Here is an 11,686-nt window from a genome sequence, read left to right on the forward strand (position 1 = left end):
ATATTATATTAATGTAAAATCTATATAATATTAATGTAAAGATTTATTTACATACGTTGCATCATCCATCATTTATTTGATCAATTTTCATTCTCCTTTCATAGTAATTCTACTGTTACAAAACCACCAACTCTATCGCATTATCTTCATATCCCTCGGACCATTAATATTCATTTCCATATTTAGCTTTGCCTCAATATGATTGGTGTAAAACTTTTATCGCTAGATATGTTGGTTAAATTTCTTGAAGTAATACTTATATGGAAAAATAGTTATATACTTTAAAATAGATTAATTTATTAGTCATAAGTTGAAGATAATCTTAGTTACAATAAAAAAAAGTAGTGATGTACATGGTAGTATTTGATCTCTATGTTCAAATATAAACATGTATTTTTATATGTCTTTATGTCTCTTCCACATGGTGCCTCCTAATGGACTTTTTGGTTACCTAAATTAATTTAAAATACTACAAACTTATCATGTTTCTTTTCTATAAAAAAAATAGGTGAAATTTAGACTAATACTGTGTTTGATTTATAAAGAAAAATAGAAGGAAAAAAAAAAGAAGGAAAGAAAGTTATAATTTTCCTCTCCTTTTCAGTTGCGCAAAAAATGAAAAAGAAAAGAAAAATACATGTGAAATTACATGGAATTAGGTGAACATTAATAAATTTACTCAAACGTCATTACTATATTCCTAATAATGAAATTAAAAGAAAAATATATTTATTATAGTAATTAGTTTGTTGTACATAGAAAAAGTTTGGAGAAACTCTAGTATAAGTGTTGATTTTAGTTAAATTGGTAATCCTAAAACTCGGGGGTCAGTATAAGCCGAGGTTGGGTAAGGATTGTTTATTCCCAACCTTAAATATTGGTCGGATTATTTTTTGAATATGACCTCAATCTTAGACTCGAAAGTTAATTCAATCCCAAATTTCAGTCTGATTAGCTTTTAAACTTGAATCTGACCATAAAGTTGATTAAATATAATGAAACATATTTTTAATATAGTCATCTCAATATTACTTATTATTATAGATATGTAATTTGACATATGAAATATATGTGTAGACATTTTATTAATCATTTACATATTTGTATATGAGATAAAAAATAAAGAATCAATGATATTTTGTGTCGAAGAGATATCAGTACTTTGTACGTAGTTGAGTATGCACATACAAAGATGATGAGCACGATGATCATAGGACGAATCAGTTAGAATGACCGTGTCGAAGAGATATCAGTACTTCTATACTGACCGAATAGAATTTTACCTCGTAAAAAATATACATCATTCAATTTTTTATTAATTGTCATATTAACATTTTAGGTATTTGACAAAATATGATTGAGTTGATATAAGTGATAAAGAATCTTGATTTGAAATGAACTTGAATCCTTTGTATCAAAAGTTTTTATCCATCTATATCAACCAAATAGGATTTTGCCTTATAATAAAAAAAATACATTATTCAATTCTTCATTAATTATCATATTAACAATGTTAAGTATTTGACAAAATCATTGAATTGGTACAAGGAGATAGAGAATCTTGATTTCATGAAGTAAGGCTTGGGAGACCTCTTGATTAATAGTGCACTAAGTTTTGTTAAACTAAAAGTATATATCATGAGATTTCATCTACTTTTTAGCCCACAATTCTCTCTGATTTTCTAGTTAAATATTTTTACAATTTAATCAGTTGAGATTGTATCCAATGGATGTTGGAGGGTCCCCAGTACTGTAATATGAAAAAAATTGTAACTTTTAAAATTATTAAAAAATAATTAAAACTTTGAGTGGTTAATTTTTTTTTAACGTAAGCATCTTTCCTAGGATCCTTTAATAATATAGTGGATCTCAACTCATTTAATATGTAATATATGTTAGCGGAAATGAGAATGAGGGACCAGAACTTCAGAAGAGAGAATAAAGACAAACCCCTTCAAAACAGTAGAAGAATGTGGTCCAATCACATTGCTATACTAGCACAATTTTTAGAAAGCATAGTATAGATTAAAAACAGAAATAACTAAAGAAAGCTTAAAAGGGACCTTGCTTAGATTTTATATTTTTCTTAATAAGATTATTTCAAACATGCATCAAAGATTCATTTAATTGAGTTGAAATGATTGAGGCTGTGATCTTATTAATTGAGCATGTTCATCACGGTCATATTATACTCACAAGCATTGATTAGAGCTAATTATACTAATCTTTTTTTAGGTTAATGACTGCTCCTCCTAATAAGTGTATCGCTTTGAGGAATCGAAACCTCAACTTTGGGGATCAAGTGGGCCTTACCCATGAATCTTAGCATATCAATGGAAATGACCATTTGCTCTTTTTGGAGGTTTCTCTCCTTGTGTTTCTTGCAGTATGCGAAGCAAACAATTGTTTTTTCTCTCTCTATAATATCCCTTCTCTGATTGTAGTAACTTTTATCCAAAAAAATGTTTAATTTTGATGCATTCATTAACATAATTGATTGATGGTTTAAGAAGTTCTCCACTAAATGGCACAACGTAACTACATCCTAAAAGATACCTTCAATTGTTAAGTAATCAAGAACCATTTAAACTTGTTATAAGCAGAGATCAAAGATCCAAGGAAATAAGTAGGCTTCCACTTTGGCTACTTGATCCACAGTCCATAATAAAAACCAGCATAAATCATTTCCATCAGTCCTTGTTATATAATTTCCATGAAAGATGAAAGAAATTTCCCTACTAATACAACCAGCACCTATCAATATCAGTAGTGCCTTTTAACTCAAATCCAAAATTCTAAGTAATGAGATTTAGGTTATCACTGTGTTTGATCTTCCAGCATAATGGTCAAATGCTTTCACAGAAAAAAACCAAAAGAAACCATATCTAATAAAGTTATCAGTGGATCCATATTTCACACTAACTGAAAACAAGTAGAAAAACAGACCTTGCTGTACTTAATCATCCACCCCAAAAAAACATAAAAGAGTACTAAAACTCACTTTTTGGGATCTGCAACTGAGAGTTCCTATTTACAGATTTGATGAGGTAATGATCACAGCAGAAAACTCCACTTAATTCTGCTGCAATGTTACTACTTACTTTCAGTAAATTGTCAGTCTGGCTAGTGTTAAAATTGGACAACTAGACCAATTCCGGAAACAAACCCTTTGCTAAACATCCACTGTCCAGTTAATGTTATTCACACTGCTTGCATGTGACCTTTGTTGTTGAGGAACTTTGCCATGGTATGCAGCTGCTGCAACAGCAGTCTTCACCTTCTGACCTGGAGGAACTTGACATGTTTCATTCTTTGAAGCAAACCTTAGCTCGGCTGGAGGAATGAAACAGTCCACTGAAAGGCCAGGGACACTGAATGCCACCTCCTCGATTGTCCATGCTTCTTCCATCCTGGTTTTAGTGTGGCTATTTGCACTTTCCCCAAACCTGAAAAGTGTAGCTGCAGAGCGACCAGAGTGAGCAATCATAATTCCGTCGACAGGTCTGTAGTCATCGAGGAATGAATTTATTGTGGTCTCATAATATACTGCGTCGTCTCCATTGTTCTGAATACGAGTCAAATGGGAGTCTTCCAAGTGAATAAGAAGTCCTGTTTTCTGACTAAAGTACCCAAACAAAACATGCCTTATGATCTCTGCTGGGCCTTCACTTCTTGCTTTTAAAGTGGAAGGATCTGCACAAAGTTTGAGGATGAAACAGTCGTCCCCATTTATCTTCTTCTCCCCAATGCATCTTGCATTGATAAACATACTTGCAGTAGTTCTTGGATCAAGACCCTATAAATAAAAACAAGTCTAGATTATAGTGACAAGACAGACAAAGGCTGGATATAATGGAACAAAACTAAGAATGTAACTTCACCTGAAGGGCACGTCTCAAAGGCCTAACCGGCCCTTTGGCTGCATGAGCACCGAGCCAGGGTGTGTGCCGCCACACAAGTTTCCCATTGCAACCGGCATGAACCTTGCTGCCACCGAGAGCAAGCTCCACATACCACATGTCTGGATTCATCTGCCACAAGATGAACCCACCAGATTCTGCAGCTTTGGAGGAATTGCGAGATCGCACGACCTTGTTCGCAGTCTCAAACTCCGAGGCAATCATCTTCACCTTTCCCATGGCATAAGCGTTGTTAATGGAATTGTGAAGCTTTTGCCCTCCTGATGCAGCTATGTACTGCTGCAATATGTACTGAGCAGAAGAAGTTTCCTGTAACAACAGCACTAAGATCTTATAGTCTATGGTAATGAATACCGATCTTCGAAAATGGAGGAAAAGAAACCTTTTTTAGATCAACAACCCAACAATCATGATCCTCTTTCCTTCTCAACACACACAAACAGAAAACCAACAACCACTTAGATTCTTCAACATTAACTCCGCTCTATTGAGTAATAAATACCCTCTTAAAATGCTTCAAAAAAAAATTAAAATCATTTAAGATAAAGCATTTTATTTTATACCCTTCTAAAAATTACATTACCTAACACACACTAGAGTACTAGCTCAATTTTCATTTGCATGTAATGTAACATTGTAAGCGGCTACATAGAAACAATTTATTAACCTGTGTTGGAAAACATGGCAGAGCCCAAAGAAGAAGAATCGTGTGTTTGGATGAGTGTTTACACTTTACAGAACATGAATTTGAATGAACTTGACAACCAAACACACATGGAACAGTTGAGATCAAATCTGAAAATATGCAATTGATTGAAATGAAAAGTATGACACAATTTGAGTAAAATGTAGCATATATACTAAAACACCTATAACTAACTTCAATTTGTAACAATCTCTAACAACAATTGGAATGAAAAATGTGCAGAGAGAAGTGAAAAGGAAGAAAAGGAGAAAATAACTAACAATTGGAATGTGCTTGATGCTAAGGTGAGGAATAGGGTTAGTGGTGGAAACATGAATAGGAGCAAGTGGTGCACCTAACACACCAAGCAACAACCTCAGATCCGAACTTTTCACCTCCGATGAAACAGCCACCGGCGCTTTCATTTTCCAGTGGCTCCACCTTCCATCACCCTTGGAAGTGGTGTTGGACTCTTCTTCATCAGGACCTTCCTTCAACGGTGACAATGCTTCCGCCACGGGTCTCAGGCTGCCGGATCTGGCAATGAACGAGTCAAACGGAGGTGCATTCTGCTTCTTCCTACGACGGAGCAAACTCGTCATCGGAGAACTGCTCCGGGACCTCGCCGGAGATAAACCTCTAACTACCTCGTCTTTCAGAGCAGAAAAGAAACCTTGGTGCTTCCTCTCCATTTTTACAACTTTACCCCTCTCTTCACAAGTTGTGTTACTTGTCAGAGAGTGTTTAGAAGAATATGGAGAGAAAGGGTAGTCACTAAATTAGAAAAACAGTGATCAGATTATATTACCGAGTGAGAAAGACAATCATGTCCGGGCCGAGAATATCCGATATTTGTTAATTTGTATAATGTTTTATTTTTGATTTGGTGGGTGTTTGGTTTGGAGTATAGTGAAGGAAGAAAGGGGAAGGTGGCAGAGTCACATTGACGGTCACAGTCACAGATAGATGTGAATATGAACAAGACTGAAGCTAACCGACGAAACACTTTACCTGCCTAATTCATCTTTTTATCCCACACATGGAAAATCAAACGGTAAATTCTCTTACCGTTTTTGTGACTTACTTACATGTAACAACGGTCAACACTGGTTCCGGTACGGTCAAAGACTACACTACTCTTTTCTCCACTCCCACATTAATCATACACCTTACTTATCTCCTCTTCAAACTTCACTAGTCAAAATACACATAAAATCAACTTCTTTCTTATTTTGGTTATAAGGCATTTAGTTTTTTTCTATATAACTAAATATTTTTATTTTTGTTTGAGTCTCACGACATACATACACTTTTATATTTTATAATAATAAATAATCTTTTTAGATCCATATTTTCGTATAAGACTAAATATAATAATATTCTTATGCAATGAGTATTCTTAAAAAATAAAAATTCTACAACAATAAATGAGTAGAGAATATTCTTATTTCAATAAAAATTGAGTAAGAATAGATGAAAATGCTCTCACTATTAATACATGATGTTTTAGAGTTATTAACTTTTTAAGCAAACTTTAAGAAAATCTTTTTTAGAGATTCAAGTAGGGGTGACAATTGGATGAGTTTGAATGGATTTGGATTTGAATCCTAATATATGTATAGAAAACTATCCACCAATCCATATAGGATATTTATCAAGAAGTTGAAAGTGACACACATTGTGAAAAATGAGATAGAGTAAGGTGATAAACACTTTAATAGTTAACCAATCTAATAAGAAAACTTTATCATGTATAAAGGTTACTCGTGGTAAATCAATTAAAGGAAAAAATGTATCAACTGATAGCATATGAGATTTATACACTGTTATTGTATCATTCATCAAATATTTATTATAAACTTTTCAAAAAATAATACAAATGAATGATGTAGTAATGAATTTGTATACATCTCAACCAATTATAATATTAAGTGTGATACATTGAAGAAAAAATGTAAAATAAACTTTTGGTTTTATATGCTACTAGTGGATACAATTGCGGCTTCATGGACATTTAAACCATATATATTGTATCTAATCGTCATTTCTTTCTTGATAATAATTTGAAACTAAAGTGTGAAATGCTTCATTAGGTTAAGGCTCTATCCATCTGTTTATCTCCCATTACCAACCAATATATTTTTCTACTTCCAAATAGATATATTGCATTTAGAACTGAATATTGAAATAGTGCGAATTTGATTGCTCTCTCCCCAGTTGAATGGATGATTAGGTTGGATAGATATCACATGTCATCATTTTCGTATCAATTTTCTATATCAGTCTAATGAAAAGGCGTTACATAATTAAAAAGAAATTTTCAAAAATAAAATAAAATAACATATTTTATACTTGGAGAAAATTGATTAATTAAAGACACGAGGACATAATAATTTTGGGACAGAAAATCCTATTACTCAGGGGACCTTAAACGTAACACAATAAGTCGTAGGTGGTAGGTACTTTTGACCAACCAATTAAGTTTGCATTTAGCAAAAGGATGTGCACTAGCCACCAGCCACTACAACCAAGCTTTTGCTTTCTTCTAAGCATTTCTCTAATCACATCGCTAATCACGGGTTTGGTCACTCCATTAAATCTCTAACTTTTATTTACACCTAAAGTGACTTTTAGAATTGGTTGGAATGAGTAAATATTATCTCTCGTGTTTTTAAAGGTTGATTAAGTTAATTTTTTAAATTTAGACTCGTCTCTATATCTGAATAAACTTATAAACCCAACCATTTATGTGCCTAATCAGAACTAAACAAAATAAAGATGAATTTGAATTTGTCCCATGCAAGTTAAAAAATATAATTTATTTGTAGGACATGAATGACAAGCATAAAATTTTTGAAAAGGAAGGCAAATATATAATTACTCAAAATAATGGATGGTATTATGGGGATTTTAAAATTTTCTGAGTCCAAAATTAAGAATGTGGAGCTAAATAGGATCTCCCATGAATGATAAGAGAATAAGCCCATGGCAGGCTCGAAGGGTACATCACTCGAGGCCCAGGCTCTATTGTGCACTACATGTGAATCAGGCCCAATAGCATGGATAAACTCAAATGTAAGCAGAATCTAATACATGTTTAGTATTAAATGAAATGCTTGAAATATGTCGGGACAAAAGTGAGTATTCACAATGCCCTACCACGCAACTAGTAACAAGTTGACAATAACGTCATATTCATTTGCTTGGTCTAAAGCAGTTCAAAATGGTCCAAAAGGTAACATCATGGCCACTATGTATGTACTCAATGAACGATTTGAGAAGTGAATGCATGTTGCCCTTTCACTAACACACACAGAATATATATTATTTTTTGGTTTCCTACGTGTATATCGTACTGGAAGCAATTATGTCCGAGTCGGAAACATTTACAAGTACGTGTGGCTAACTCTCCTAATGAACATTTTTCCATCCAGAAGACTCGAATCCAAGACCTTGCTTAAGAGGATCAAATATGTACAACTTGAACTAACGCTAGTGAGTAAACATATATTATTTGGATACTGGTGGTAAAATTCATTTTTAAATTAACTTGATTTTAAATAAATAATAGTGTTCTTGTTCAATAAAGCATCAATGTTTTCTAAAAAATGTTAAAAAAGTTGTCAGAAATGAAAGTTAAATAGTAAATGCGAATAACTGAAAGTTGCACACTTTAATTATTATTCAGTATTGAGGAAGAAAAAAACATCATTTTAACAGCCATATACAAATGCAAATTTATGTAAATGATTAAATAAATAAATTATTATTGATATCATATATGTGATTAAAGAGTTGTGACTTATTTAATAATAATTGTGGAGGATGAAAAAAGGCTTTCCCTTATTGTTATTTTTTGTTTTTCTATCTTTTATCTTAGTGGGACCCTCACGTTTTGATATTATATTATTTATATTTGTAAAGAAACTAACTTAATTATAATAATGATCATATAATGTATATAAGAACATGCAAGAACGCCAATAATAATAAATATGCATCAAAGGTGCGTCCATATATATGGGTTGATGCTCAATGCCAATTTACATCAACAAATTATGAAACCAAAAGGAAGAACGAGGATTTAGCACATTTTACCCGGGATTTAGTACTCTCAGTCAACCATCCACCATTGATTTGTTAATCACGATTGACTCTCAAACAAAAGTAATACAAATCAACGGTGGATGATGTGCTGACAGTGTAAAAAACTTTATACTGTAGAAAAACTTTACACTGTTAATACACAGATTTTAAACTCTTTTACCAATACCAAAATTCATGGCCAGCTAAGGAGTAATAAATTGTCACAATACCTTTCAGAAAAAATCAATTCTCATAATAACAGCTTCCTAACCCTTTCACCTACCCTACGTTTGTTCCTATAAATAACCCCTTTAACTTACTCACATTTCCACAACAAAAGGTAAAAAGTTTCAGAAAGATGAAGCTCGTTTATGCAAACATGATACTTCTTTTTCTTGTCCTAAGCTCTTCTATGTTACAATTCTCAATGGCTGGTTCAGGTAAGTCACAAACCCCATTTATTAGTAGCATTACACCCTCACTTGCTATCTATCACTAATTCACTTTATAATAACTTTTGTTTCAATAAAAATAAATAGTAGGATTAACAAGCCACTGATAAGGCGTTTTGTCTAGTAGTGTAAGACTTCCCTATATCTCAGGATGACCAAAAGGTTAATAGTTCGATTTCTTGGAACGATAGTACAAAAATATCTCATTTAATTTGTTATACTAATAAGCTAATGAAATGTGGTGTTGGAATGAAATTACAAGGTTTTTGTGACTCCAAGTGTTCGGTGAGGTGCTCTAAAGCTGGGGTTCAAGACAGATGCTTGAAATTCTGTGGGATCTGTTGTGAGAAGTGTAACTGTGTGCCATCTGGGACTTATGGGCACAAGGATGAGTGCCCTTGCTACAAGAACTTGAAGAACTCAAAGGGTAAGGGTAAGTGCCCTTAATTTATCCATTCCTTTATTTCCACAAAACTAGCATGTATCTCCACTTATGAGATATTTTGTTATGGACCTATAGCATAATACCATTTATGTCTTTTTATGTAGTTCCTTTATCATGCTCTATGAATTAAATATATAATATTAAGATATATTTGGTCATAGGAGTTGAATCGAGCATGACTCGAATGGGAATAAATCTGGGTCATCTTTGTCATTATGTATCACTTAATTTGTAATGAATAAATGATGAATATTTATGTTAAACAATGTTTAAATACATTGCTTCTCTCTGTATTTATTGTTCAATGTTTAACAATGAATAAATAGATGACATAAGCTGCCCCCAAAAAATGGACAACTTTTTATATAAGCAAAAACATAGACAACTTTGCCATGTAACAAAATGAGTTACTTTTTTGATACATCTTATGTTAGCTCATTTCAGTTTTTTTCTTTGCAAAAGGAGGTATGATTTTTTTTGGCAAAAACGTTGTTTTAGGGGAAATAACCAGAAAACGTACGATCAGAATAAAAAGGAAAATGTTAAATGAAAGAAAATAAACATTACAACAATTAAACAAAACAAAAACTGTCAAATGTTTTTTTTCTTTTCAAATATTCCTGACTTTAACAGTTCTCAACATGGCACATGTTTACTTTTTCAAGTCTTAGGCATTAATGACTGAGAAAATTGTTGCCGACCTTCTTTCATTCACTTATCTGCCATATGAAGAGATCCACGTATGAAATAGTGTATTAGGTTAATGTGTCAATTAAATTTTAAATGTGTGTTATATTTTTTGTTTCATTATGATTGGATGAACTAATACATGAGACATCACATATATATATATATATATTAGAGAATAAAATATTTTTTCATACAACTAGACAATTTATCTCCTAAGTAGATAACTTATCTCTTCCCAACAGTAAGAATATTCCATAAAAGTACATAATTGTAATTGTAGGACATATATAATTGAGTTTGAAGGGGATATAGGGTGTTTGATAGAATTTGAAGATAGAAGATCAAACCCAATTGCTAATCATAGATACAATTGGGTTTTGTTGTGTTGTGTTAAAATGGTAGTACACATAGATGAGAGAGATTCTTGATGAACAAGAAAGAGTGAAAAATGTTATTGAATTGAATTGATTAAATAAGAAGTAAGTCAATATGACTTATTTATACAAGAGAAAAGAACGAAAAGAAAGCTTATAAAACAAGTAACTAACATAAATCTAACTTGTTAATTTCTAACTTTCTAACCAACTATCATCTTCCAAAATAACTTATCATATATCTTTAATACGTTGTGCGTGTAAAACTCAACCTTCTTCAATCAACAAAGCATGAATCTTTTGGTTAAGCATTCATATCCAACTGATTGTTTTTATTTTGGCTTGTATTAATAAGCAGTTGAACTTTCACGTAACCTTAGAAGCAAAAATATGGAGAGCATGACCGAGAATATGGCAACCCCATCGTTCAAACCATTATATAAAAAATTACACCTTTAAATCTAATAAAGATCACATGTCTCACTTATTATGCTTAATTTTATCCCAATCCAATTAAAAGTTAACACACATTCAAAAAAAAACAAAAAAATAAAAAAAATTAATTTTTTATCTTATTTAATAAGATTTTATTGGTTTGGGGTATGAGGACGATAATATTTAGGATGAGTGAGACTTGTTTAGCTTCATACAATCTTCTTCGGATGTGTTGCATAAAGTCACCTTACTTTTTATAAAATTAGTTGGTGAGGATAGGTATGTATATTAGATAAGATGTTATTATTTATAAGTGGGTTGAAGACTTGAAGTTGTGGTAATATGAAGTTTGAAACATTATATGATAGTTTGGTAAAAAAAATTGAATTCCATTTTATCCCGTTCCTCAAACTTTTGTTACATGCTCTCATGTATGGCCCAATGTCGTGTATATTTGGTTGTATATTTTTTATTTATTTTTCTACTTTTCACACCTTCATCCAAAAAATATTGAAGAATTCATGCAAGCATTTGGGTTATGCTGATTTGTCTTCATATTCTACATTTATCCCTCATTATAACAGGCTTAGCCCAATGGG

At 32.2% G+C, this 11,686-nt stretch overlaps 2 protein-coding genes across 2 annotated transcripts; one reads left to right on the forward strand and one right to left on the reverse strand.

Annotated features, from left to right (window-relative positions):
* Nucleotides 2,804–5,434, reverse strand: LOC109327078. Its single transcript, XM_019560086.1, has 3 exons — nt 4,887–5,434; nt 3,882–4,229; nt 2,804–3,796 (listed from the first exon to the last, which is right to left on the reverse strand). Exons 1-3 carry the CDS (start codon nt 5,295–5,297, stop codon nt 3,173–3,175), a joined length of 1,383 nt encoding a protein of 460 aa, XP_019415631.1. The 5' UTR covers nt 5,298–5,434; the 3' UTR covers nt 2,804–3,172.
* LOC109326171 (peamaclein-like) lies at nt 9,022–9,875 on the forward strand. The gene is made up of 2 exons (XM_019558853.1): nt 9,022–9,131; nt 9,406–9,875. Exons 1-2 carry the CDS (start codon nt 9,050–9,052, stop codon nt 9,588–9,590), a joined length of 267 nt encoding a protein of 88 aa, XP_019414398.1. The 5' UTR covers nt 9,022–9,049; the 3' UTR covers nt 9,591–9,875.

This window comes from Lupinus angustifolius, chromosome LG14 (genome assembly GCF_001865875.1).
Source record: "Lupinus angustifolius cultivar Tanjil chromosome LG14, LupAngTanjil_v1.0, whole genome shotgun sequence".
NCBI classification, from domain to species: Eukaryota; Viridiplantae; Streptophyta; class Magnoliopsida; order Fabales; family Fabaceae; genus Lupinus; species Lupinus angustifolius.

What these genes read in the sequence shown, in the direction of transcription:
- LOC109327078 (XM_019560086.1), bottom strand. Translation starts at nt 5,297, where the DNA reads ATGGAGAGGAAGCACCAAGGTTTCTTTTCTGCTCTGAAAGACGAGGTA. An exon ending in GCATCAAGCACATTCCAATT is followed by an intron (nt 4,230 to 4,886) that starts GTTAGTTATTTT and finishes CTGTTGTTACAG; the next exon opens with GAAACTTCTTCTGCTCAGTA. An exon ending in CTTTGAGACGTGCCCTTCAG is followed by an intron (nt 3,797 to 3,881) that starts GTGAAGTTACAT and finishes TTTTATTTATAG; the next exon opens with GGTCTTGATCCAAGAACTAC.
- LOC109326171 (XM_019558853.1), top strand. Translation starts at nt 9,050, where the DNA reads ATGAAGCTCGTTTATGCAAACATGATACTTCTTTTTCTTGTCCTAAGC. An exon ending in ATTCTCAATGGCTGGTTCAG is followed by an intron (nt 9,132 to 9,405) that starts GTAAGTCACAAA and finishes TGAAATTACAAG; the next exon opens with GTTTTTGTGACTCCAAGTGT.